Source organism: Hypoxylon trugodes (genome assembly GCF_022578975.1).
Source record: "Hypoxylon trugodes strain CBS 135444 unplaced genomic scaffold F4822scaffold_1, whole genome shotgun sequence".
In the NCBI taxonomy this organism is placed as follows: domain Eukaryota; kingdom Fungi; phylum Ascomycota; class Sordariomycetes; order Xylariales; family Hypoxylaceae; genus Hypoxylon; species Hypoxylon trugodes.
In genome coordinates this window covers 4,547,242-4,573,168 of record NW_026250016.1, presented here as the reverse complement: position 1 = coordinate 4,573,168, position 25,927 = coordinate 4,547,242, and the positions used below count along the sequence as shown (strand labels likewise).

Here is a 25,927-nt window from a genome sequence, read left to right as displayed (position 1 = left end):
AATTTTTAATCTGTAGTAAATTGATCCGACTCGTCGATCAGTGTATCGGTCTTCCTTTTGATTGGTTAAATCTGAATAGAATGCGGGGAGAGCTTAGTCTACAGGTGGCAATGCCCAATTCACATGTCCATGAACCAATCAATTCGTTACGTATTCCTTCCTTTGGTTTTATAGTTTTACATGCGCATCATGATTGGTCTTTTAACCTTCTCCGGACTTTCTACATTCATCCTTCTACATTCAATACATTCATGCCTCTTCTTCTTCAGGTATATTCATGTACCTACACCCTCCTTCCCCTCCTGACGAATTCGTGACGATCCATAACAAAGAATCATATCGAGATGGGAACCGACACAGTTCTTTGTTTTCTGAATAGTAAATTCGTCATCAGTCATCTTATGACACCTGTTCCACCTATATAAATCAAACCAATGGTTTCCGTGATTTCCGACTAGATTTATCGTGGGGCACGTGGTCATCATTAATGCCGTTGCCGTAACCTCCGTGTGGGACGAATCGCATTGAACACCAAGGGTAGTAACTGTAGCGGCTTGGTGTTGTGTAAGGTTACCTTGGCTATCTACTCGAATCAAAATCCATGGTTGCAGTCAATATTTATGCTCTTCCTGCTGTCGGCGATGAAGCTGAATCAACCAAGTTGAGACTGAGTAGCTTCAGCATTCAACCGCTAGACTACAATTCTAGCTCAACTAAACACTGAGTTCTTCGGTAAGAACAGAAACTATACTGGATTTCTAATCCTTGTTAAGTTGTAGAAACGTTATATACAAGACTCGGCATTCTTCATTCTTGACCGGCATGTCTCATAGCCTGCATCATGCTTGAAGCACTTACTGTACGTTGGGATTATCTACCCCATAAAATACCCTGCTTAAATTCAGAAAGTATATTCACCTTCGATATAAATATGATATTGAATTATTAATGTGAAAGGGCAAATAGGAGCTTTTTTATGAATGTACCCAAGTATAAAGTACAATAGCAATGTATTGGATTGGTAATCAGTTAGCAGCTGAACGGCGATTGGCTAAATAGCACTGTGGCGTGAGCTCCCCTGTAATTGTAAGGCTTATCGCTAAGAAGCCGCGGCACGTTCCGTTTACATCATTCCAATTTCTATTTTATCATTTTATGAATCAATTGATTGATCATCACGAAGACCGACCTTAGAAGATATCACAACTATTGTCTATCATATCAACTTATCTAGTGATATAGATTCATACGGCGTGAATTATATAAACGCATCAAGATGTTCGCGCGACCCTTATCGGCGGTATGTTGTCCCTCATCACCCCGCCAAAAAAGAAAAAAAAAAGTAATCCGTCGATGATGCTGATTAAATCTTCACAATGTTAGGCCCTTAGACAGGCCCCGAGGCCTATTGCTCGACGAGCTATGTTCAAGACACCATCGCCCTTCCTCACATCCTTCCAACAACGACTACTTTCCGACCATACCAAACAAGCGATCGAGAAAGCCGTCGCATCAGCACCCGTAGTCCTGTTCATGAAGGGTACACCCGAGACGCCACAATGCGGTTTTTCGCGCGCCAGCATCCAGATCCTCGGTCTACAAGGTGTTGACCCTAACAAGTTCGCCGCCTTCAACGTGCTCGAGGACCAAGAATTGCGAGCGGGTACGACTTCCTGTTTCCATTACAATCACATTGCGGAAGAGTAAGGAAAAGAGCAACTGTAACTAACAATAGTTTTGGAATAGGTATCAAGGAGTTCTCGGACTGGCCTACTATCCCCCAACTCTACATCGATAAGGAGTTCGTCGGTGGTTGCGATATCCTCGTGTCTATGCACCAAGATGGTTCTCTAGCTAAGATGCTTGAGGAGAAAGGTGTACTAGCTCCCCTAGACGGTTCCGAATCTAAGGAGGAAAGTAGTTAAACGATGTATGGAACAGCAAAATGAAAATACGATCGAGTTGTACGATTCGGGTACATACGGATTTAATAGACGGGCGCCAGGCTGGTTTACGCCATCTAAAATAATGATAAGAAATGAAGGACCACGAGTGAGTGACCGCATTGGTATAATCCGTAAGGTTAGAAGACGATTCCCCTCAAAATAGAGATGTGGCGATATCATTGGATATAATACTATACATTAAAATCTAACACATACATATGAGACTTTGATACTCTTGGAATTTACTAGATCTACTGTCGTTTACTCTAACATTTCATAGCACTTCAAGTCAGCGACGACTGCGACCCCCTTACAAAGGATACGCTGCACCATCTCCCCTAGGATCGCTACCCGCAGACCACACACCGATATTCTCCACAGGATCAAGAGTCCACCTAATAATCTGACCACGACCAAACTGCGACCTTCCCATATCTGTCACGACCTGAACATCGTGACCCAGCTTCTTCAAACCCTCGACCGTTTCCGCCGGCATACCCTCTTCTACAAACACCGTCAAGTCCTCTTTCCCACTCTGACTCATGCCGGAACCAATACAAATCCTCGGCGCATCCAACGCCTGCTGAACACTCCACCGTCCCACAACCTGTCCCAGAAGGACCTGTACATGACCCTGGGGCTGCATAAACCCCCCCATAACACCGTACACACTATGCAAACTCCCATCATGCAAATTCGTCACCGCAGCCGGGATTATCGTATGATACGGCCTCTTCCTCGGCTCTAGAACATTTGGATGTCCCTTCTCAAGCGAAAAGTTCGCCGCGCGGTTTTGCAGCGTAAACCCGCATCCCGCGGGGATAATACATGTACCGAAGCCGCCGTAGTTACTGTTGATGAACGAAATCGCGTTACCCTCCGAATCGGATACCGCGAAGTACACCGTGTCGCTGCTCTGCCAGGCGGGTGAGCCGTGCGGGACATTGCTTGATGCTTTCGTCGCATCGAAGAGTTCGGCGCGAGAAGCGAGGTACGGTTGTGAGATTAGCGAGCTTGTGGGCACCTTCGAGACATTCGGGTCCGCGACGAACCACGCTGCGTCCGCGAAAGCGATGCGTAGGGACTCAATAATAGCGTGGAGATACGGCGCTGTGTTGAAATCGGAAGACGACCAAGTTGGGATTTTACCCGCGGCTTCGAGTTCTTGGATGATTCCAAGGGCCATAAGAGCTACTATGCCTTGCCCGTTGGGTGGGTGTTCCCAGAGTTCAAGACCAATGTCTTGCTTTTGGGCAGCGTCGCCGGTGGTTTTGTCGCCTAGTAATTCGGCTACTTTCTGGCCTCGAAATTTGAGAGAGATAGGCTCGACGGGCTCGGTGCCGGTTTCTAGGTGGTGTGTTAAGTCGTCTAGCTCGAGGTGTCCGCCGAGGTCTTGGACTACTTTGACGAGTTCGGTTGCGATGTGCCCGGCGTAGAACCCCTTTTTACCTTCTGTAGCTAAAGCGCGGAATGTTTTTGCTAGGTTCGGGTTCTTCATGATTTCTCCTGCTTTAGGGGCGCGCACGCCGTTTTGTGCGCTGGGATCCTTCTTGAGCATCTCGCCGCCATTAGGAGATGCTTGTCTGATTTGTGGTTCCGATTTATTCCACTGGTCGAGTGTATAAGCACATTGATGTTAGTAATTCAGGGATGTAACACAAGTCACTTACAAAATACGCGACGCCCTCTGAAACAGGGAAACCTTCCTCACCCAACCTAATCGCGGGTGCTAGAATTTGTTCTAGAGACACCTTTCCGCTGCCGAACCTCTGGACCGTGTCGTACCATCCGGCTGCGGCTCCGGGCACGGAGACGGCGTGCACACTAGCCATGGGAATTCTACCTGACTCGCCTTCCTTGAGACCTAGTGAATTGCGGATAGTCTCAAGAGTGCACTTATTGCCTGAGCGGCCCGAGCCGTTCATGGCCGAGACCTTTTTCGTCTTGGCATCGTAAAAGAGACAGAACATGTCACCACCTATACCTGTGGAGCATGGCTCCGTCATGTTGAGACCGGCGGCTATGACACGTATTAGCAACTCATAATAATGACGCCCGAGGAACAGTGAAATGTAAATTTAAGTTCTCAAAGGCGACATACCAACCGCTACGGCCGCATCCTAAACAGAGGTATTGTTAGTATTGATATTGGTATAAATTGAATAAACACTTACAGCGCAGTTACCCCCCGCCTCCAACACTTCGATACCACATTTCGCTGCGAGTGGTTGCGTGCATGACACGATACCTCTCGTACTATGAACTACACTTCGGCGACTTGGAAATTTTGAAAACACATGCGATTCCGGAGGGAATAGGGATGGGGTAGTGAGAGGCATCGTGAATTATCAAGAGATTATTGTTATTTTCCAGAAGCGATAATAATTACTCGTGGTTCAATCCCATATAATTCAATCTAATTCGCGATATTTAATACGGCCGATGAGCAATAGAAACCGTTGCGAAACAACAACAAGTATATAAGGTGTGGTTTGTGTAAGTTCAACTTTCGGGCAAATGGTTATCATCAAACTAGAATGACGTTCAGGTTGTCTCAACTATCTCTGTATCTTTCCGTAGATATCCTTTTTCCTGGTATCTATATCCCCCCAATCGCGCTTGTACCCGAATGCCTAACCTGCCTCGGTAAATGTTATTAATGGTTCCCTTAGAGCCGACAGCGGAGGACAGGACCGCCCCGTACCCCAGCGGGAACATTGCACCCAATTTTATTCTTCCTCGTATCATTTCATTCCGCAAAAGACAGCTCGTCTCTCACCATCATGTGAATGTTTTCATATCATAATATCATATCATAATATTAGGTCAATCAAAAGGATTCAGTAAAACTTTATCCTAGCTTTGCCTGTATATTTATTTTACTCTACGCGGCCCAAATTCCTGGATTATTCATAAATTCGAGAAGTGTGAAGCCGATCCCGCCAAATCGAGCCTACACAAAAAATGAGATGTCGAGAAGTCGGGAAACCAGACTCGGCCACATCCTTAATACGACTGTAGTGACTACAATGGCGAGTATGGCCATCCCACAATGCCGCTAGTCATCAACATTCCCGACTGAATAGTTGCGGCTTTTGTCTTCAGCTCCTCCACATCCCAATTAGCCCAAACCGAGCGACCATTCAAGAACTTGGCTTCCTGACTAGACATCCAGACCAGAAAATGGGCAGGGAGTTGAACTGTAACGAGGAAAACTTTAGTTTATATTATCACATCTTCAGCGGCAGCTAAAAGCGAGAGTCGGCTCCGCACACATACATAGGAAATGAGTCAGATGACGGAATGAAAGGGAGACGGGAACCGATGCAAAACTTACCCTTGTCCATTGGCAAAGCGTCGGTCGTCCCACCACCTCTGGCGAATATCTCAGTCTCGACCAAACCCGGGTGGACGGTAGCAGCAAAGATGCTTGGTTGTTCCGACGCCAGGAACTCGATCAACTTGGTCTGAGCTAGCTTGGACGCCATATAGGCCGACAAGCCGGGTAGCATGGAGGGCGGAAGTCCCGTGATTCCCGTAGTCAGAGCCAGGACCGTGGCGTGGGACTTGTTGGCGGTAGGCAAGAACACTTTAATGCCTAAGAAGCCGCCCTTGGTGTTTGTCTGTGCTTGGATCAATACGCGAGACAATCGACCAACACTGGAGGTAGTCAAACCTCGAAAGCTTGCCACCAGTCTCCAATATCTGCCGAAGCGAGAGGCTTCGGGGTGGGCTGGTAAGCAGAGGCGATAATGAGGATGTCCCACGTCCCGACTGAGGATGCTACTTGTTCAAGGCTCTTCTCTTGAGTGATGTCGACCGCGAAGATTGAAGTAGTAACAGTCTTGGGCAGAAGGGATGCAGTGGCCTCCAAGTATGCCTTAGTGCGCCCCAAGAGGACGATTTGAGAAGCGTTAGCACTAGCAAAAGCCACTGCTGTCTCTCGACCGATACCACTGCCCTGTACGTAAAAGAAGGTATCAGACTTGATGTGATCTCAATCAACGCGGGGGTTGAAGCATACCGCGCCAGCAATTATGACAATCTTCCCCTCTGCACTAAGCTCTAGTCGTTTCGGCGAAATGGAGGAATAAGAGTCGTTATGCCATGTCGACGTTGGAGAAGGGAATGGAGGCTGCATTTTTGACTTGGCTCAGGAGCTACAGCATGATAGAATACAGGGACGAGGTGGAGAGGGGAAGAGATTTCGACCTTTGGAGTTCCAAAAGAAAATAAAAAGACCTTGAGGTCGATCAATTTTAAAGGTGTCGCCCACCCGGTATCACAGCGGCAGTAGCCCATCCCTTTGACTGATTATGTGGACTGCCAAGAAAGTGTTTGCTGCCGACCATAGTCAAAGGGATATATGTATCATATGTCACACATCTCACACCCCTCCCCTCCCCATTTTCACGCCCTATTTGTGTAGGTACCCTCTCACGTACCCAGATACGGCGATAAGTCGACTATATCCGTGCCAAATTGACCGAATTAATTGGAAAACCGTTAATTACGCTCCAACATCCTTCTATTAATCCTCCCAACGGAAGAACTCAGTCACGTTTAGTGACGACAGGTTCTTCAACAGCATACACCAATCGAACGTCTTGGTCGATAAAGTTCTTCTCGTCTTCGGCTATCTTGTCAAATATTTCTTTGCTGTAAAACTTGTTTGCGGAACGGTCGAATGCGACTTTGTCTTCAAAAACCATCACGGTTACGGAGTCACTCTCGATGGTAGACACTTCTCCTCTGTATATCATTGGCGTAAATATTTCGTTCGAATTATCCCCGGACTGTGAGGATTTGACATCCGGCGGTGTCGTCTGGGTTCGTGTGATAAAGTGACGGGTGTGTGAGAGGGGGAACAAGGGACCCACGAGTGTCTTCAGAAGCGGCACATGGACGTTATTGTAATGGTTGTAAAACTACGACGGCGTGGTGCCTTTTTTGCGCTTGACGTGTGCGACCACCGTGTAAGTCATGGCTCGAGCTGTCTCTCCTGACTCCCGATATCGATGTGCTGAAGTGTAGATATAGTTGTGAGGAAGTGATCGAAAAATCATTAAGAAGTAGGTAGCTCAATGTGACAGCTTAAATCCAACTAAGACCAAAATATTTAGTACCTAGGTACATAAAGGCTACAACGAGTTATATATACACATCCCTTTATTAAACTTCTCAGGTTATTGGGTTGTCTTGTGTAACGTCCAGTCATGCAGCCAGCACCCAGGGCCTCGCAGGTTGACGGCCTAACTTCTCTTTCCTTTCCCCTACACTGCACTGCCAAACATGGCGAACCAGGTATTTGATGTTATCATTGCTGGATGAGGTACTGCCGGCCTAGTATTAGCTACACGACTCTCCGAACTGTCCACCATCCAAGTTCTCGTCATTGAAGCCGGTGAAGACCTCATGAAAGATGCTAGAGTCATAATTCCCGCTTTGGCGCCCACTCTAACCGGCACATCCGCTGATTGGGCAACTCAAACTTCCTCGCAGGTATGATGTTGCTTACTGATTCGCCACTTCGAGCTAACCTTCTCTCAATCTCAAGCATCTTTGCGGGGCCGTCAGCTGTTTCACCCTCTAGGGCGCACTCTTGGGGGTTCTAGCGCTCTTAACTCTCATACTTTCACTCCGACGTCGAAAGCAAATGTCGACGCCTGGGCTAGCCTCGGTAATGATGGTTGGGACTGGGAAAGCTTTTCCAAGTCTATCGACAACTCCTACACCTTAGCTAAGTCTCCCTGGAAGACTGAAGCACGTGGACCTCTGCAACTGAGTGTCGCCGATGAGGAGACCAGATGGCCACAAGTATGGAGGGAAGCGATCTCTAAACTTGGGTATCCGGTTTCCGGAAATCCCTTCTCTGGCCAATTCCAAGGAGCCCTGGTAACTCCGGAGAGTATCGACCCTGATACCAAGGAAAGAAGCTTTGCTGGATCCGCGTACCTTTCCCTCGCTCAATCTCGCCAGAATCTCACCATATGGACCCAGGCATCCGTAGACAAAGTACTTTTCAACAAGCCAATCGACCAAGGAGACCCTGTGGCAACCGGTGTCCAGATTACAAGAGATGGGAAAACCGAAGTGGTACGAGCCCGAAAGGAGGTCATCATAAGCGCTGGCGCACTTCATTCGCCCAAGATCCTCGAACTTTCTGGCATTGGAGACGCGACACTTCTGCGCTCTCTCGGGATTGATGTCATCGTTGATAACCCACACGTCGGCGAGAATCTCCAAAACCACCCGATATGCAGCGTAACCTTCCAGGTTTCTCCACAGGACGGCTTTCAAACGATCGATAGTCTTGTGCGACAGGACCCTGACACTTTGGCGTCTGCGATGGAAGCCTACGGAAAAGATCGCACCGGGCCTTTCGCAAGAAGCGGTATTGATCTTATGGCGCAGCTTCCCTTGCCCAATCTTGAAGGTCCGAAGGGTTCGCGCGAACTCGACCTTGTGTTGCATGACCCTAAATACGAAGATCGTGACCTTGGGAAAACCACCACTGCCTTCGCGGAAGCGCATCGATCTTTCGTGAACTCAATCCTTGCCTCCCCGACCGGTAGGTCTGCGGAATACATAACCTGTCCTGGATATGCAGTCTATGGACCGGATGGGAAGATGACGGCCATTCCACCGGGTACCGAGAGGTACTTCTCCGCTGCGGTATTCCTCTCGCTTCCCCTCTCGCGCGGCTCAGTCCACATCACTTCATCAGGCCTCGATATAGACCCCAAGTACTTCTCCCACCCGCTGGATGCGGAGATGCTGGCCCGCCATGTCCAGCAATTAGAGACTATCATGAATACCGACCCATTCCCCAAGCATCTGAAACTCGATGGTGTGCGAAATCCGGTTGTCCCTCCACCTGGAAGTCTGTCGGATCTCGATAACGCAAGGGCATTCGTGCTAAGCTCCACAGCTGCAGCGCATCACTTTACGGGAGCTTGTTCAATGATGCCTCGTGAGACTGGTGGTGTCGTCGACGCACAATTACGAGTGTATGGCTGTCGCAATTTGCGCGTGCGCGACGCGAGTATCATCCTAATCATTCCCGGAGCTAGTCCGCAGGCGACTGTGTATGGTGTCGCTGAGCATGGTGCAAGAATCATTAAGTCGGCTCTATGATTGCTGTTACTAAACTTGGGAGTGTGAGATAGGGTTTAGGATGCCTCGAGATGCCGGGACTTTTTGAGATTGAGCTACAAGAATCCTCGATAAATTGAGTGCAATCAAGAAACTACCCTTTTCATACATCGACTGATGAGTGATCGCAGCCATAAGATGTACCTGATCACTCTTTACCATCTTCCGAGGCACCATATATGTAAGACAGAACCGACAACGCTCAATGAAAAAAAAAAAAATAGATAATTCAATTGTTCGCTGACTCTGTCCAATGTCTGTATTCGTGTCATTTCCCAACATAAGGAGTTAGGGCGTTAAACCCGTCGGACGGTCGGACGTACCGTTCACATTATTAACATAAGAATGCCGAAAACAAACACATACTCTGCTCTAACACGTAGCCTCGAGATGTCTCCCTCAGATACCCCAGATACAGCTAGTCATGGTTGAACAAGACAAATCCCCATCGTCCAACGGTGACCCAAGTCAATCCGTAAAAAGTGTCAAGTATGTCATAAATATTCATAACTTGACTTGGCTTGCATAAGTCAATTATACGTGATTACTTGACTTGATTGACTTATTGACACTGCTGCTGTCCGCTCTAAGAGCCCCCGAGTTTCGGAGCCGTCCGACAATCATAAGAATCACGGCATCGGTTCCCACTTTGCTGCTTCGCTAACTCGGGACTAAAAGAATGGCCAAGATCTTATTTCTCTTTTATCTTGGGATGTTTCATTATAGAAAGCTAATTATTGTGTAACAGGTATTATTTTATTCGCTCTTCTGTGATATGCTTTTTGTAACCTTCTACATACACTAAGATTACCCCTCGCCCCTCGCCCCTTTGCCCCGGGAACTCCCTTAACGACGGATATTTTTAGATAACATAACCTTAAAGCTGCTCAACCACGTGCTGTTCCTGCGTTCCTTCCGGCCATAGAGCCGGGCCCGGAGTAGTGTAATTTGTAAGGGACGACCAAAATACCGGGATCAACACTCCGGGCTCGTCTCCCTTGTATACACCCGGGATCTTAACAAGCGGTCCGAATTCCGCACTTTCACCTTTGCCCCCGATGTTAGAGCTGGCAACTACTTTAATCTGTGCGCAGGATACATAGAATTGAGCGCATGCCCATTTATGCGCTGCATGCAAGGCAAGACCCTCTGCTCGGAGAAGGTACTCGCCCGGCGGGGTAGTGGCCGGTAGTGGGAGCTGGAAGGACTGGATGTTATGAGTCGCCCATGTCACCACCTCATCATCGCCCTCATTTCCTGTGGTGGACGACGAATTAGTAGAATTAGCGGGTGCCGTCGTGAGCGAGTATACCCTAGCCCAACCTCCGGATCCATCATAATTCGCCGCCGTACTGCTTTCAGGGACCCGGGATAGATATACCTGCTGGATTCCCGGGTGACCGAAGTGCTCGTCAATGCCGAAACCAATCTTATCGCCGGCGCGCACCGTGTATGTTTCCGCAGTTTGCGCATTGAAGTTACACCGGAAATCCGTTGAGTTCACATCTGTAAGAGGCGCGTTGGAGTTATTGTGGTGCCGGATGTATTGCCACGGCTCGCCGACGACCTCGTCATTTACGACTAGTCGGCTATAGGTCCAATGCGCTAATGAGCCTGGCACGTTGCTGACCAGAGCCAGGGTGAAGAGTATAGATTTAGAGAGCATCATGCTGACCTTAATTAAGACCTATTATGGCATGTAACTATTAGACAGGCTATAGAGTGAGAAAGCATGAGTGTGGAAATCCATCCTTATATTATGCACATCGAATCTATCGAGATACGCAAGTCCGCGGCCCATCTAACCAGACTCTACGTCTACGTAAGCCGGTCTGTAGATCGATTCCCAAGCTGGAGTTCAAGAGAATAATATTTCACCGAGAGGATGAGGCACCGCAGTTAATGATAGGTTAGAATGGGGAAGGCGGCCCAACTCACTTAATTATTCGCATAGAGGCTAAATTCGATTTCAGTCTTCAGTCAAGTTTAAATAGGGGTAATGGCGTAGCTTACCGTGCTAGGGGCCCCGTAAGGTGTTTGGCATCATGGATACGATAAATAATGAACATCGGACATTGGTTGATTAGATCTAAATTTCGAAGTCATGCGTAGTATATACGAACCCTTCCTCTATATCTCTTGTAATCTTTTTCGGCGTATGCCAGTTTACCAAGATATAGGCCGTCGCCACACTGACCGAGTTCACTAAGAACCCCATTCACTGGCTATAATATGGGGAGATGCGCGCTGAAAAGCATAAAGTTCTAGGGCATGTTAACCTATAAATATAGTGCTTAAATTTATCGAGGGGTTACACCGAATGCGGGGTTATATAGTACTGAATTATAGCGTATTCGTACCTGTAATCATAGTAGGCACTCATGCTACAATGTCGTGCGCTCGATTATGGGAGGTTCTAAAGCTCCCTAAAATACAACTTTCTCGACGCCTCCGTACCCTATATTTTAGCAGTCTTTGCAATATCGATCGCTGTCCTCCGGCCCCTTTATAGCTTCCTAGCCCTGCCACTCTGCTACGATTATCCATCTTATAGCCCCGTCCGGACGATGAGCTCCTAGATATTTAAACCTAGGATCCGCCTGCTGGAACAATTCAGACCATTCATGCATTTCGCGCTGTTTAGCATTCAATAGCTGCTGCATTCCCACGTCCAAATTACTGGTGACAATTAGCTCTAATTGCATTCGCGATATATCAAAGCAGATTATAGGAAGTCTTACATTACTCTTCGCTTATGGTCTGTAGAGAGATTTGCAAGGCCTGGGAGGATGCGTTCATGGACTACTATCTTCGCGCCCTTTTTAAGCGCAGGTATGAGATTCTGTAGAATCTTGATGCAATACTTGTCCGCCCAGTTGTGGAAGATGGATCGGAAGTAGTACACATCGGCAGTAACCGGCTGCTTCGTAAAAAAGTCGCTATAGTATCCAAAGTTACGACACGTCATTCGACAATTCAGGGGAAGGAGTTGACTAACTGTGCCATGAAACTGACCCTATCCTGAAGCTCGGCGGGCAATCGAGAAGCCCCCTCAGCCGCTGTATCTGCCAGATCTTGAACGATACATTTCACTTTCGAGAACTTTTTGGCGATTTCAATGGCGACACTTCCATGTGACCCTCCAACATCTATGATTGTTTCATGACTCCCCCAAGGATAATTATCAAGCAGCATACGACCTGGTTCATCTTCGCGAGAGAAGTATGCTCCGAATCTCTCGCCTCGCTCGGGGTTGCCAGCAAATATCTCATACATGTTCTTGTTACTGTTGTTGGATAGAGAAAATCCCTAATTGAGATAACTTAGTGGTGTCACCATTATAAGAGGATTCTCAAATTGAGACCTACTGTTTCGTTACTTTCTTCGGAGTTTGGCCATTTCTCCATAGCATCCGCCATCTACTCAAGTCAGCACCAAAAGGAGGTTATTAATTCTTCTAATTCTATGATTTAGCTTACCTTAACTGCTGCTGGCCAGAATTCGTCTAACTCGACGATCATCGAATTTCGCATGACAGGGTCCGTGGCTAAGATAGCCGTAAGCGCCGAGTGTGTTATAACACCGGGGGCATCTTCCCTGAACCAGTGATGGTTAATAATTGCGTGCCTTACGATACGTCGAACATTTACGACATTCAACCCTGAGAACTTCGACATGGCTTCAAATGAAGTAGATTCCCCCACTGGGAATGATGAATCCAACTTAAACCGAAGTATCGCTTTCACGCTGGCGTATGCGGTCCACTATAGAAGTGAAGTTAGAAAGCAGCTATCTTTATGAACTGACTACCCTAACCTTGAAGCGTAGCAAGTTCTTAGGTCCAGTCATCAGATCCTGTAATTCAGAACAAGCCTCGACGATGGCCTGTCGTGATGCTTCAAGATCCGCAGCATCCGCAGGTATAGGTAACAACCAAAGTGCATCTACGTCCAAAGAGGGAGTAGGAAGATTATTCTTCACGAAAAAATCGTTCAGTTTCTCCGTCTCTTTCGCAATAAGGGAGGAAAGTTCCATGATCCTATTAGGGGATGCCATTTTGAAATACCGATATGTCCGTTATCGAATTTTTTTAATGAAACGAGAAAAAAAGGCCCGTGTCTCGGAAGGATGTGCACAGCTTTTACTTATTCTTCCAGTTCGCGTCGGTGAACATATTGAAGAACGGAGGGGTGTTCTGGTTTCAAGATAAGTAAGGGCGAAGGAAGCGGCGTAGCCGAAAGATGGGGATGATATCAAGAGGGGCTAGTGAATATCTACCTACCTAAGTAGTGGTGGAACAATCGCGGAGCTCGTTATTGTCTTACCTAAAGGTAAACTAGTGGAACGGCATGAGGGCTATGAGTATCTGAAGTGTAGCTAACAAAGGAACCAGAGTACGACCATTATGACACAAAGGATTGTTATCAAATATGTGCAGATTTCTGTGCCTTCATACCTTGAGTAAAAATCAAATATTATAAAAACGAATTTTCATTATACATACAAAAGTTGCTTGTATACCTAAGTACTTGTCTATAGAAACAGAAATAGGGGAATGGGTTAGTAAATATCTACTGCCATCTGAGACCACACCTTCTACAACTCCAACAACACTTTTCTAACTAAAATTATACCATTATACTCTAGCAATCCTTTTCAACCATTGTCTGAACATCCATATCTGACTAAGTGCCACCTTTACACTGTTTGGTTTAATCGCTGAACCATGAAAACATCCAGGAATGGGAAGCTTTGATCCATGGTGTCCGCCTTCAAGACTGATTTTCCCGCAGTCATGGGCACTCTTTCAGGGGCGGGCGCAAATAGGTATTGCTTTGACCGCATCCTATGCGCGCTTCGGAATACCTAAAGAATGAGTATTAGCTCGTTACGTGCTGGGCCATTGAAGATATAGACTTACCCTCATTCGCTTTACCATCTCATTAAACTCTTTTGCGATTGCGGCATCGCCCTCATCTTGGGGCGCGTCGCTCAACTTATGTCGGAAGCAGTACTTTTTAAACGCGTGTGCTACGGCTCTCTGTCGCACAGGCACATCACGCTCTTGATCAAGGTACGATAAGTACGGGTCGTATCCCAGAAAACCATCGACAGCATGGAAAAGCAATGCCGCATTTCCGCTAAGACCATCGAATTTGATGTATTCCCCAGTTTTCTCGTCGACATAGCCGGCGCTCCACGCGAAAAATCCTTGTACGTGAGACAACCACACAGAAATCGCAACTTTTCCATTGTGCAGATTGTCGTAGTATGTGGCAAGAGCCGGTCGCAATTGATTGGTGATGCGTTTCATGTATCTCAAGCAAGCTGCCTTGTCTCCTCGGGCGAACTCGATGTTGGCTAGGACCATATCATGGTAAATTGGCAGGCCCTATTTAAGCTCAACGGTTAGAAAGTAGCGGAATAGGGGGAATGCATCGTACATACCGTTATCTCAATATCATAGAAAATGCGGCTAAAATATTCCTCAGCCATAGTTATCTTTTCAGGCATTCTGATGTTGAATCTGAACATATGCTTTCCGTTGGTGTCGAAATTCAGCATCGCATTGCTTGTACTACTACCAGCTTGCGATGTGCAACCGAAATGACGTTGAAGGTATTCCCAGGGCTCCACCAACTCGACCGGCAAATCAACAATAGTTTCACGCTGAGCGACTTTGACCACAGGGATGGTAGCCCATCGGTATGCGTGTCGGCTCCAGGAAATGCAGCAGTAAAAAGCGTTGTACATATCGCGGGGGAACACGTCCCACCGACCCGCTTCAGCCGCTTCAAGCAAACTTCTAACTTGAACGAGATCGACCTTGCCTTGAAGCAGTTTACGGAATCGAGAACGAAAGCTTTCAATTCGCTCTTTGTTCACTTCGTCGTCGAGGGATGGTGTCTCCTGTGGAATAAGGGGTGCCATTTCCTCGTATATCGCTGTGTAACCCCGAATCGACTCCGGCCAGGTAGAATACGTGTGGTTTGCTCGAGGTGGCCATGCACCAGCGCCATCCGTATGGATAAGTTCCGCCAAGACTGCAGCAGTCTCGTGGTAGTCCACTAGAGACTCAATATCGCGAATCTGGGTTTGTGGGTCCGTTGCATGTTTCGACATATCATCGTTATCCAAATCCACGATCTTGGAACGCTGATTCTTCAAGAACGACAATAGAAGAACGGCAAGGTAACCGATTGGAACCATCCAAAAGAATAAGGGGGTGTTTTCCATAGTGTTTGTAGTCGACAAGATCAAGTCTATCAACATGGTTTAGTGCAAAGGGGAGTTAATTGCCCAGGTGTAATTTGCTAACTTGCTCTAATATGGTGAGCCAAAAGACGAAAATGGTTTGAGTGTATAGTATGCGGAGTTGGTTGATATCGCGATGGGTAACCAAACCTCCTGAACTTGATAGGCTAGGCATGGCTTTTTTATAATAGATGGATAACAAACTTTTAGCAAACATCTTGACATAAATTGGAATATCAGATGGTTGGAATCCTTTTGGTTGGTAATTTGTGTTGTCCGGAGTTTGCGGAGGGCCATTTTGAGCCCTGTTGTAGTGAAGTGTATTTTCTGTGCGTTGAATTAGCGGATGGGTTATTAAATTCCCTGAGTTTACGGATTGGGTTGTGAATTTTTGATGTTGGTGTCTCTTTTTTGTTCTCTTTATAAGCAGCTGTGCCACATAGCAACGTCAAGATACCTTGGTACTTGGGTTGTGCGTGATGATTTGAGGCGAGTTGATTGGTTATAGGTGGTTTTTCCGAATGACTAAGGCAATAAAAGGGCATTTCTTTACAGCCTGTAGCTGCAATTCTAACTTGGAAAAAACATCATCAATTGCCCGCATTACAAATGGGGATACTCCGGCCCCGAGACGAGGCATCCCCGAGATCCTTCAGCCCTAGCCTCACGTTCATAGGGACAATGATGATGCAAGGAAGACGCTGAGTCAGTCCCTGCAGCTTGGCGTCACTGTTTGCGAAATGTGCTAGGATACCTATGAAGATCATTATTGGCGATCATCACCGAATACCACTGGCGAGTACCGTAACGTGCGCAAGCTGAGAGAAACAAGCCATGCAGGATCTATCTAGGCTTGGCCGACCTGACTCTGAAACTTCACTTCTCATTTACTTGCGACAAGCTTAGGCGGATGGCCCGCGGATCACCCGCACATAATTTGGAACTTTTATAACAACCAACAATCCCAACGCGGTTAAAAAATTACTCAATGATCAGGTTGACGATACGACTGTGCCGCCCCGACCTAGCACGCCGAACCGCTTTCGGTATCTTGGTCCATTAGCAAATATCAAATATGTACACCGACCAGGAAATGTTGCTTTATCCCAATTAGGGCTCGGATATCGGGTACTTCGTTGGAGACTAGGAGACAAAGTCGCTGAAGGATTGGGGGTAGATGCAGTCCTTGCAGAAGGCAATCATCTCGAGGATATCGACCAAACATCCAAACTCCAGAATGCGTATAGAAGCAAGGTATCCCTGTGCTCAATATGTTCTGCCCCCTAAGCCCAGGCACTCACACGTAGGCTTTGGTGTCCGCTATCATCTTTCACGTGTAAGCGCTCCGCGTAAACTAGGTTGAAATTGCTGAAAGCTGCGCTAGACGTGCTGATTTGGATGGTATCACCACTGTTGTTGGTGACAAGGATAATATAGCGCGAGAATCGAAGACCCTCTCAGTATTAGAATGGATGGAGCGTGACTTCATGCGATTGAAGTTATTGTGCGCGCTCCACGGGACTTGAGGGCGGTCATAATTCATACGGGATGTCCGTCTCACGAGATGTAGCCTTCTTTCGCGCTATCGTCTGTGTCTGTTGTTGACAAGGGGGGGATGATGACCTCCATCGCTTACCCCTATTCAGAACTCTAACGTGGTACACAGGTCGGCACGGACAGATGGGAGCGCACAACTCCGAATTCGCTACCGTGGGACGTTCATGTCCATTTTGATGGGAATCTTATTCTGTGCGGCCCACTCCACGTAAAGTACGGCGAGATCCTTCATACGCTCGCATCTAGAGATTGTATCTTTGTCTCTGCCACACGCCCGAAGGGTTTCGCATTCTCGTTCGAGGGTAACGATGGCCATTTGGAATGCGGTCGCAAGGAAAAATGGCGCGACCGCCCTATTTTCTTTCAGCGCGCCGTAGCCAATGGTATGAATTACCTTTTGCGCATAACCCATAAGCTTGATACGATGCTGCTCTATTTCGCCGAGGACTTGATCATAAATGTCATGCAATGGCGGTATGGTGAGCATCGTAGTTAGCATGTCGCTGAGAAGTAGGCGAAGTGACATGGCGGTCGTCCAGAAGAGGGTTACTATATGGTGCTCTCTCATCGTGGGGAACGATAAGACGGTGTCTACAACTGATTGGAGATCTAGACTGACTGTCAGCCAGAAGTCTCTTGTTGAATTGGCACCCACGTTGCGATGACGCGACAACCATATTATCAACGGGGTTTCATAGGTGGCCATATCCAAGTACATAAGTTGTGTCTCGACGCGGTTCAATATGGCATCAGCCTTGTCGCGCAAGGATATCAATATACGACCAAATTTACCGTCATCGTACGAATGCACTTTGGATGTGCTAGCACGCAATTGATCGTATTGGGCGATGATAGCCACCGTGGAAGCCGCTTCCGTTGTTAGGATATCGAGCGGATCATATATCCCATGTTCTAAGACTGTGTTCGGGACTTCAGGTCCATATCGTGTTACTTCCACCTTCAACGCAGCGCTTGAAGGCGGCCGTGAGCATCCTTCCGACACAAGACTAGAAAGGAAGCTCGGCTGTCTGGATGATAATACTTGTAAAATCTTCTGTATGTAAGTATTGCGAACCCGGCTTCAGGTGGACGAAATCACATACAACAAAGAGGCGTGAGCTTGCTACTAGCCTTTCATTATTTACCGAATAGGCGTGTTCGCTTCCCCGGAGAAGGATGGCGGCAGCTAGGCCACGAATGTGTTCATGCCACTTCCGCGAAGTCGGAAACATTTCAAGCTTTCATTAAAGTTAGAATGATTAACGGATTACTTCTCAAGGAAAGGCTGGACGTACTTCCCAACATGCCATTACAATACAGAAGAATGCAAGATGTTGCCAATTATCTTCTGTCGGAACTTGGAAACCGGAGTCGGCATATTTCAGTTCTTCTAACTTAGCCGACATAGCACGTAGGGCTGCGCCGTATGTGCGAATGCTCTCTTGCGTTGACACTGAATCAGAATGAATCCTTCCAAACCGAGCTCCTGCGAGAGCATGAGCGGCGAACACGGCCGGTTCACTTGAAAGTCTACAGCTGGCTGCCAAATACTGTAGGGAGGGTTCGGTTGAAAGGTAACGGTAAAAGAGGTCAAGGATAAAGTGGGGGCCGTTAAGAATATCTGCTCCGAATTCAGAGAGAAAAAACACAGTGTGTAGTTGTCTACGCTCTGGGCTAGGGGTCCTCGATAAAATCAAAACGGGAGACGTGGTAAATCTTTCGACTTCATCTTCTGGAATTGAAGTTTCGCGTTTCCGTGATGTTTTTCCTGGGCTTTTCTTTTCCGTTACTGAAGATGAGACACCAGGTGCTCGCCAGCCATCATTTAAGAATACATAATCCTGCCGGCGGTATCCCCGACAAATCTGTTTTCGTTCTTCACACCTCTGACATGTTGGTCGCCTGCCATCTAAAAGATAAAGGTTAAAATTCGACCAAACTGTTATTCGACCCAAGCGACGAACCACAACGTGTTTTGCGAGAGAGGCAAGTAAGGCATCCCTTAGATCGAGGGGCAGAAGGCAGGGATTTATTGGCCCCACATATAATCATGTTTGAGAAGGGTATTTTATAAGCATCAATATTGGAAATTACCTAGGTACGTTTATGGGCTTCTAGAGTCGAGCGCGAAATGCGAACAGCAGATACCGACCTTGGATTGAGTTGAATGATGAGAGGTGGAAAAGTTGAAAAGGGGGGAGAGGACAACTCCCCAAAATTTGATGACGCTAAACTTGATTTAGAAGGCTCTGCGATCCCTGCAAGTTCACTTACACGATTCATAGCTCCACCCGGCATCGTTATGGACCTACCTCTGGGTGAGTCCTCTAATACATTGATTTGTATATATAAAGCTCTTGATAGATTTTTCTTCTTTTAAATGCCTTTTCTTCAGACAGGTATTTCATTCGTTCCTGGGAGAAACCCAAGCCAATTCTACCTACCTCCTCACCTCTCGTGCCTAACAATACTATCCACTAATATTATGGAGGAACTCGACCAGAAACCACCCGAGAAATCCCAAGAAGAGCAAGCTATAGGAGATCTAGAACAAGCAGAAACCAAGGAAGACGAAGATGGTGGCCAGCAGCGAGTAACCCACGCTGACGAAGAACCATCTATGATAAGGATTCTTCTAGTTAGTATAAGTTTATGGTTTGCCGTCTTCTTGGTTTCGCTGGTAAGTACTTGGACCTTAAGTCTATTTACCTCAGTATAACGCTGACCATGTGATTCTCCTAAGGACCAAACTATCGTGGCCAATGCCATCCCAAGTATCTCAGACGACTTTCAAAAGCTTTCCGACGTGGGTTGGTATGGTAGCGGTAAGAATTCCCACCCTATGTCTTCAACTCTGCTCTAACAACAAGACTCTAGGTTATCTCCTGACTACAGCGGCATTCCAACTCTTCTACGGCCGGGTTTACGCGAACTTCTCCATAAAATACACCTTCCTTGCCGCCATTGGTCTTTTCGAGCTTGGATCCCTAATATGTGGTGTCGCGCCAACTAGTACCGCCCTTATAATCGGCCGCGCCATAGCCGGCGTGGGTGGGGCCGGCATCACTTCTGGTTCCATGATTATTATCACGCACATAGTCCCACTCCGAATCCGTCCTATATTCGTAGCATCCCTTGGTATAATTTTTGCAGTGGCATCCATTCTGGGGCCTATTCTGGGTGGGGTTTTCTCAACCAAAGTCACCTGGAGATGGTGTTTTTATATCAACCTCCCTTTTGGTGGCGCTACAATCCTTGCTGTGTTACTGCTTTTCAAATCCCCGAAGCGCCCCCAACTCGACTCCATTTCTCTGAAGGAGAAGCTCAACAGGATTGATTTTATCGGCCTGCTGCTTTTTATCCCTTCCATTGTCTGTCTATTACTAGCACTACAGTGGGCTGGATCTACCTATGCATGGAATGATGGCCGAATTATTGCCTTGTTCGTCGTTTTCGGCATGGTAGGAATCATATTTCTGGCATTCGAATTCTGGAAAGGCGCTGAAGCTACCCTTCCGCTACGAATGCTGGCAAGGAGAAGCGTAGCCGCCGCTACGTGGAATTGCTTCTGTAACGGTGCGACTTTCCTTACTTTCGTTTATTACATTCCTTTTTGGCATCAAGTTATTGGAAATGTTACCGCCGCCGATTCTGGCATCAGACTACTTCCATTTGTCCTAGGAGTGGTCATCATGGCCATGATTTCCGGGGCATTGGTTTCTAAGCTTGGATACTGTAAGTTGAAATTCTCAGCCAAGCGCGATAGTTACCTAAGGCTAAACGATTTTTAGATGCTCCAATGATGATACTTTCTTCCATCATTGCTCCAATAGGGGCCGGCCTCATGACGACCTGGACGGTCGATACAAGCTTTTCCAAATGGGTTGGATACCAGGCATTGCTAGGGATTGGGATTGGACTTGGCCAACAACAACCCTTCATGGCAATACAGACGGTCCTATCCAAGCAAGATGTCTCATCGGGCATATCTATTGTTTTACTAACACAGACAATTAGCGCAGCCATTTTTATTTCCGTCGGGCAGTCTGTGCTCCAAAACGAACTCCTTAAAAATCTGACAGCTACATTGCCTAACGCCGATTTCGATGTATCTAGTCTTGTGGACATCGGCGCGACTCAACTCTGGTCTGCAACACCTCCGAAATACCTAAATGCAGTCCTGATCGCGTATAACGGCGCTCTCACCAAGGTTTTCACAATCGGGGTATGCACTTCTGCTCTCACGATACTTGGTAGCCTAGCAGTAGAGTGGAAGAGCGTCAAAAAGGGCAAGGACACGGAGCAGGAGCTCGGAACGACTACTGAGTGATGCACCGCTATGAACATTTTATATAATCTTCAATTCTCCACTCATATACATACTAACTAGGTGCGCGTTCGGATTTTTAAGAGGTATCTCGATGCACGCCGAGGAAGTGTCAGGTAGATTATGAGCTGGGGGCGTACGGTAGTACGGATAGTGCTAGTATTCATTGTAATTATAGTGTATTATAATGGACCCTTCCCTCAAAATGCCCCGTAATGAACCAGATAGGCGGGGTGCTTCCACTATAGACAACAAGTACCCCTCAACCGACCATCCTTCCACAGCGACCTACCTACCCAAAATGACGGCGCTATATCCACTAACTGTTAGGTAGCGAACAACTACCTAGGTAATCCTACGGGGCTTTTGCTGCGGGGTCTATCAAACTGGTTGTGGGTTTAATGCGGCGGGACTATAGCGAAATTACTCGGCTCTTTTCTGATTACGTGCGACCATTGAAGTAATATGTAGAATGTCTATTGATATAGCGCTGTCATTTAGGGGGCTGTTCACTGTTAGGGCTGGGATGATAGGGAAATCTAGGTGGCGTAAAATGATATTCGTTTAGAGCCCTGGAGGACAATAATTTCCAAAGCGGTGTCGTACTGAATGCGCTGCGATACACTATAAATATAGCGAGATGTAGTGTCGATTAGTGCTACGTGCCCTATAATTACATGCGTCGCGATTTGAGACTGAGTCTGATCAGGCACATTGTCAACAAAGACAGCTACATCAAAGTGAACATTTTGACATCTAATATTTATATTCACTTTTAGTCGGCGCTGAAGGGGAAATAGGTTCGTATTGAGGCATAGACGTTGAGCGATACCACGAGTCTTCTAAAAATTATTCCCTGAAAATATGCCCCTATTGATTATCCTTCATTTGCCCCACCGCCCCTTAGAGTGGTTGATAACATGTTAGGAAAACAAAAACTATAAATATAGTCGATAAAATCATTATCAAGGCGATATCTGAATTCCGTCCATGCGTTGCGTCTATTCGGTAGGTATGTTGCCGGAACAGGTTGGCAGGAGCACGCGACGACTCCATGGGAGCTGCTTCTTGCAGATTCTGAGGCTGTATTAAGGCACATTCATTCTCCCATAGATTCTAATATATAAAATTTGGGCTTCGAGAATACTATAAGTAGTCATTCTCACTTCCGTTTGTTAAATACTCTATCTACATACTTGTGGCTAGAAGTTATTGTGCATTATCCTTTCTTCTAACTCTCGCGAACATGAGACTGTACACTACCCTCAGCATAGCTGGCTTACTACTAATAGTGGCGGCGACAGCTATTTCGACTGTGGATCTTGGTTATGCCTTGCACCAACCGAACTACGATGTAAGTTACGTTCCGGAAGTCTACTATAATAGGATTAACAAATCCGGCACAGGCCAAGCACGATCTTTATAAGTTCTATGATATTCGTCACGGCAATCCTCCTAAGCTCTTCTCTAAACCAACGACACCAACTACTATCGACCGGCGCATTCGCAACAATACGGCCCCAACGGTGATATGTCCCCAATCACAATCATGGTGGTATTCGAGGCAGAATTCAGACCGCTATTGTATTACGCCTCTAGAATTGCAGCAACAATCCCATAGAGTCCCCCAGACTCTAAACAGCCTTTTTCTTGATGTTATGGTCCCAAACAAAATAGGGGATCCACAAACTCCACCAAAGGCGGTACGTCCGACTCGTTGGGAATGGAAGACAGTGACTAACTCCTATTTATAGCTACTACTATTATTTATATCCACGGTGGTAATTAGAGTTTCAACCATAAGGGGAATACGTATGCCCAGCCTAAAGGGCTTATTGTTACGTCCCAGCGTGACGGACTCGAGGGTGTGATAGCTGTTCAGGTTCGTAACTTCCATCGCCGCTTAGAAACACAATCATACAAAACTCGACTAACGTTTTGATAGATTAACTATCGACTTGGGATGTTCGGATTTCTTGCTGCAGGGGAAGGAGTGACTCTGAACGTAGGCCTATGGGACCAGAAACTTGCGTTAGAATGGGTGAGAGGTAAGTGACTAGCTCGACTATGACAGAAATTTCACAATTCAATGCTAACAAAACACCATAGAAAACATACATCTCTTCGGCGGTGGTCCGAACCGAGTGACCATAATGGGAGAAAGTGCTGGTGGTGGATCAGTCATACTACAGACTACGGCATTCGGAGGTAAATGAGATCCTGTGCCATTTCAACAGGCAATTCCCTAGTCGCCTGCCTTGCTACCTCTCTTGGATACACAAAAGGCATACGAAGATGCATTATGCGCAGCATCGGAACTCTCCGATAAACCCGTCAAGACCACTGAGGATTTACGTTCATTGTCGCCCGAAATCCTTATGGGTGCTTACCAAATGGCTAACAACAACACGTTCAACGCTACGTACGCCTTTTGTCCTATAGTTGATGATCAGTCCTTTTCCACCTCAAGTAATATGGCATTTCCGTTAACATAATGTTCTAGGCGATTTCGTCCCAGAACTCCCTGGCAAGCTTCTTGCTGAAAATCGGTTTGATCATAACGTTAAAGTCGTTTCGCAAATCGTCGCAAACGAGAGTGTCCTTTACGCCCCTTTGGACGTGAATAACAACGACGAACTGATCTACAACATACACCAATCGATACCGGGTATCCGAGAAGACATAATTGAAGACGTATCGACCAAGCTGTATCCTGATGATATGTCTGGAAAGTACGGATATAGGACTCAGACTGAGCGTAACAGATTAATTAGCACAGAGGTCACGTTCACATACAACGGACAGTGGTTGGCAGGCGCTCTTGGCAACAAGACTTGGAATTCTGTATTCGCATACCCTCCCAGCGTCCACTTCCAGGACGTACCGTTTACTATCTTCGATGGCAATGTGACCCACAATGTCGACCCAGGGATGGTCATTAATCCGGATATCGCCGTCCCTATGCAGAGATACATAACTCGATTCGCGCAATCTGGGAATCCGAATGGCCCTGGGTTACCACACTGGCCTCAATACGACGAGACATCTAATTTTATCCAATTTGGAAAAAGCAATATCTCTCTTACGCACGACCCCGCTAGCCGAGAGCGATGCAATTATTTCCGGGGCCTAAGGTGGAAATAATACGAAAACTCCGGACGGATTTTTGATCTATAGGCGCTTCTCGCTGTACAATATAAATTATTTTGCTAATTAAAAGAAACCAATAGCGTGGAAATCCGTTCGGCTTGGCGCGGCTTCTACTAGTACCCTTGGAGGGACTGTTTCGCATTCTAAATATAATGACCCATGGAGAAACAGGTCACTATCAGTTAAAATCGTCCAATATAGATTCTCAAAGGACTGAGGCTCTGGCGTTGTCGATATGCACCACTTGTTGGAAGGGGGCAAATATGGTTCAGATGCTGCCAATTTTCCTGCAAAGGCGGCCGCATAAACACGCATGGAACTCCTCTATCGCCTTTTTCGCCCCTCACACAAGAGGGACGCATCTCGTCAAGGGAGGTAAAAGATTGGGTGATAGCGAGTGGCTTGACGATTGGCATCAATATATGCAAGACGGATTCCTTACCAACCTGGGGGCGGACTTCGCTGGCGGTAAAAGTGCACAACACGTCCAGGCTATCCCTGTACCCTACCTAAACAAGCGATGCCACCAAGCCAAGTAATTACTTGACTTCACGTGGCTTGGTGACATCACTGACCCCAGGAGCTGAGGTCCAAGTGGGTCCTCGCGTTGGAGGTTCTCAAACTTGGGACGCCGTTCGTGACCCTGGTGGAAGACAACAAAGTAGTTGTACTACCTTATCCAAATTGCTGTGTTTAATTGTAGCCTGGGCGTACAAATGTAAGTTCTGAGGGAGGTAGCCACCTCACGCGTTAACCAAACTGAGGTTCTGATCAACACCCCTGGGCGATCCAGTTGTCCTCTCGGTGTTGTCTAACATGTAGACAACGGCAGCTGCATCAGTCAAGAGACTACTGGCCCTCCGAGTAAGGCCAGTAATAGAAGGACTGCTAGAATATTTGATACTGTCTACGATGGACGTCCATGTGTTATCCATCGTGCGTGATCAAGGATATATTCCCGCTGTTGCATCTACTGAACGTTGGTTAGGCGTGACTTAGGTTGGCGAGACTTATCCCTTGCTCACGACGGCTTAGGGAGAGTAATACGCGATTATCTAAGAAAAGTTCCTTCCCCAGAGGGAGTTGACGTTAGAACGGTAGCTTTTTGCGAAGCGGCCCGACCCTCTAGTTTATTAGCACCTACCTAGGCACCTATATGTATAGCATCACCGAAATTAGATAAAATACTCACCCAGACGTGCGCGTTACGATTTCTCTCGATTTATTGAGAGCATGACTCTGGAACATGTAAAGCGGTCTGGAACCCCATCACTAGTACCTAATACATACTGGGATATTATACGCGAAAAAGCAAACTCGCAAAAGACCATCTGGCCTACTCGGAAGCCATCTGTTTTACCCCAATAACTTCAAACGTATCCCCGGAAGTTATTCCGATCGACACTTTGGATAGAAACGCGGCAGCATCTCGCCACTAATGCCCAAAAAATCAATGTTGAGTATATTGAAGTAGGATCAAGGAACTGTCTTTAAGTATTGTACATGATGGATTTAGTGCTCTAAATGCCTATATAAC

The 25,927-nt window shown here is 46.8% G+C and overlaps 9 protein-coding genes across 9 annotated transcripts; 3 read left to right on the top strand and 6 right to left on the bottom strand.

Moving 5' to 3' along the window:
- Positions 1-1,142: 1,142 nt before the first annotated feature.
- On the top strand, positions 1,143-2,280 carry F4822DRAFT_387992 (glutaredoxin; the record flags this gene model as incomplete). The annotated part of the gene is made up of 3 exons (XM_051456846.1): positions 1,143-1,300; positions 1,384-1,663; positions 1,747-2,280. Coding segments are annotated over exons 1-3 (479 nt in total), but the record flags the coding sequence as incomplete, so codon positions are not given.
- On the bottom strand, positions 2,183-4,551 carry F4822DRAFT_45929 (gamma-glutamyltranspeptidase). Its single transcript, XM_051463512.1, has 4 exons — positions 4,121-4,551; positions 4,048-4,066; positions 3,617-3,966; positions 2,183-3,555 (listed from the first exon to the last, which is right to left on the bottom strand). The coding sequence occupies exons 1-4, from the start codon at positions 4,283-4,285 to the stop codon at positions 2,257-2,259; spliced, it is 1,833 nt and encodes a 610-aa protein (XP_051320143.1). The 5' UTR covers positions 4,286-4,551; the 3' UTR covers positions 2,183-2,256.
- Positions 4,552-4,881: 330 nt separating this feature from the next.
- Positions 4,882-6,293, bottom strand: F4822DRAFT_45877 (putative NADP(+)-dependent dehydrogenase). Its single transcript, XM_051463511.1, has 4 exons — positions 5,971-6,293; positions 5,623-5,907; positions 5,284-5,569; positions 4,882-5,146 (listed from the first exon to the last, which is right to left on the bottom strand). Exons 1-4 carry the CDS (start codon positions 6,085-6,087, stop codon positions 4,971-4,973), a joined length of 864 nt encoding a protein of 287 aa, XP_051320142.1. The 5' UTR covers positions 6,088-6,293; the 3' UTR covers positions 4,882-4,970.
- An 869-nt stretch (positions 6,294-7,162) lies between these two features.
- On the top strand, positions 7,163-9,799 carry F4822DRAFT_439948 (GMC oxidoreductase-domain-containing protein; the record flags this gene model as incomplete). The annotated part of the gene is made up of 3 exons (XM_051462686.1): positions 7,163-7,250; positions 7,294-7,448; positions 7,482-9,799. The coding sequence occupies 3 exons, from the start codon at positions 7,163-7,165 to the stop codon at positions 9,081-9,083; spliced, it is 1,845 nt and encodes a 614-aa protein (XP_051320141.1). The 3' UTR covers positions 9,084-9,799.
- Positions 9,800-9,890: 91 nt separating this feature from the next.
- On the bottom strand, positions 9,891-11,010 carry F4822DRAFT_45871 (glycoside hydrolase). The gene has a single exon (XM_051463510.1). It carries the CDS (start codon positions 10,768-10,770, stop codon positions 9,979-9,981), a length of 792 nt encoding a protein of 263 aa, XP_051320140.1. The 5' UTR covers positions 10,771-11,010; the 3' UTR covers positions 9,891-9,978.
- Positions 11,011-11,441: 431 nt separating this feature from the next.
- Positions 11,442-13,228, bottom strand: F4822DRAFT_439944 (S-adenosyl-L-methionine-dependent methyltransferase). Its single transcript, XM_051462685.1, has 6 exons — positions 12,918-13,228; positions 12,581-12,865; positions 12,470-12,520; positions 12,117-12,410; positions 11,843-12,024; positions 11,442-11,780 (listed from the first exon to the last, which is right to left on the bottom strand). The coding sequence occupies exons 1-6, from the start codon at positions 13,155-13,157 to the stop codon at positions 11,618-11,620; spliced, it is 1,215 nt and encodes a 404-aa protein (XP_051320139.1). The 5' UTR covers positions 13,158-13,228; the 3' UTR covers positions 11,442-11,617.
- A 346-nt stretch (positions 13,229-13,574) lies between these two features.
- On the bottom strand, positions 13,575-15,810 carry F4822DRAFT_387985 (uncharacterized protein). The gene is made up of 4 exons (XM_051456845.1): positions 15,421-15,810; positions 14,550-15,364; positions 14,023-14,493; positions 13,575-13,967 (listed from the first exon to the last, which is right to left on the bottom strand). Exons 2-4 carry the CDS (start codon positions 15,336-15,338, stop codon positions 13,800-13,802), a joined length of 1,428 nt encoding a protein of 475 aa, XP_051320138.1. The 5' UTR covers positions 15,339-15,364; positions 15,421-15,810; the 3' UTR covers positions 13,575-13,799.
- Positions 15,811-17,061: 1,251 nt separating this feature from the next.
- On the bottom strand, positions 17,062-18,965 carry F4822DRAFT_424842 (uncharacterized protein; the record flags this gene model as incomplete). Its single annotated transcript, XM_051460226.1, has 4 exons — positions 17,062-17,964; positions 18,017-18,151; positions 18,209-18,822; positions 18,878-18,965. 4 exons carry the CDS (start codon positions 18,963-18,965, stop codon positions 17,062-17,064), a joined length of 1,740 nt encoding a protein of 579 aa, XP_051320137.1.
- Positions 18,966-19,398: 433 nt separating this feature from the next.
- F4822DRAFT_435959 (MFS general substrate transporter) lies at positions 19,399-21,243 on the top strand (the record flags this gene model as incomplete). Its single annotated transcript, XM_051462257.1, has 4 exons — positions 19,399-19,593; positions 19,657-19,738; positions 19,791-20,648; positions 20,705-21,243. The coding sequence occupies 4 exons, from the start codon at positions 19,399-19,401 to the stop codon at positions 21,241-21,243; spliced, it is 1,674 nt and encodes a 557-aa protein (XP_051320136.1).
- Between the last annotated feature and the right edge of the window lie 4,684 nt (positions 21,244-25,927).

Excerpts from the sequence above, each read along its gene's own strand:
- F4822DRAFT_45929 (XM_051463512.1), bottom strand. The coding sequence starts at position 4,285 with ATGCCTCTCACTACCCCATCCCTATTCCCTCCGGAATCGCATGTGTTT. Across the intron at positions 3,556-3,616 it reads CAGAGGGCGTCGCGTATTTT|TGGAATAAATCGGAACCACA; the intron begins GTAAGTGACTTG and ends ACACTCGACCAG.
- F4822DRAFT_45877 (XM_051463511.1), bottom strand. The coding sequence starts at position 6,087 with ATGCAGCCTCCATTCCCTTCTCCAACGTCGACATGGCATAACGACTCT. Across the intron at positions 5,908-5,970 it reads TTGTCATAATTGCTGGCGCG|GGCAGTGGTATCGGTCGAGA; the intron begins GTATGCTTCAAC and ends TTTTACGTACAG. Across the intron at positions 5,570-5,622 it reads ACTGGTGGCAAGCTTTCGAG|ACAAACACCAAGGGCGGCTT; the intron begins GTTTGACTACCT and ends ATCCAAGCACAG.
- F4822DRAFT_45871 (XM_051463510.1), bottom strand. The coding sequence starts at position 10,770 with ATGATGCTCTCTAAATCTATACTCTTCACCCTGGCTCTGGTCAGCAAC.
- F4822DRAFT_439944 (XM_051462685.1), bottom strand. The coding sequence starts at position 13,157 with ATGGCATCCCCTAATAGGATCATGGAACTTTCCTCCCTTATTGCGAAA. Across the intron at positions 12,866-12,917 it reads AGAACTTGCTACGCTTCAAG|TGGACCGCATACGCCAGCGT; the intron begins GTTAGGGTAGTC and ends TCACTTCTATAG. Across the intron at positions 12,025-12,116 it reads CCGCCGAGCTTCAGGATAGG|CAGCCGGTTACTGCCGATGT; the intron begins GTCAGTTTCATG and ends TTTTTTACGAAG.
- F4822DRAFT_387985 (XM_051456845.1), bottom strand. The coding sequence starts at position 15,338 with ATGGAAAACACCCCCTTATTCTTTTGGATGGTTCCAATCGGTTACCTT. Across the intron at positions 14,494-14,549 it reads TCTATGATATTGAGATAACG|GGCCTGCCAATTTACCATGA; the intron begins GTATGTACGATG and ends GAGCTTAAATAG. Across the intron at positions 13,968-14,022 it reads AGATGGTAAAGCGAATGAGG|GTATTCCGAAGCGCGCATAG; the intron begins GTAAGTCTATAT and ends CTCATTCTTTAG.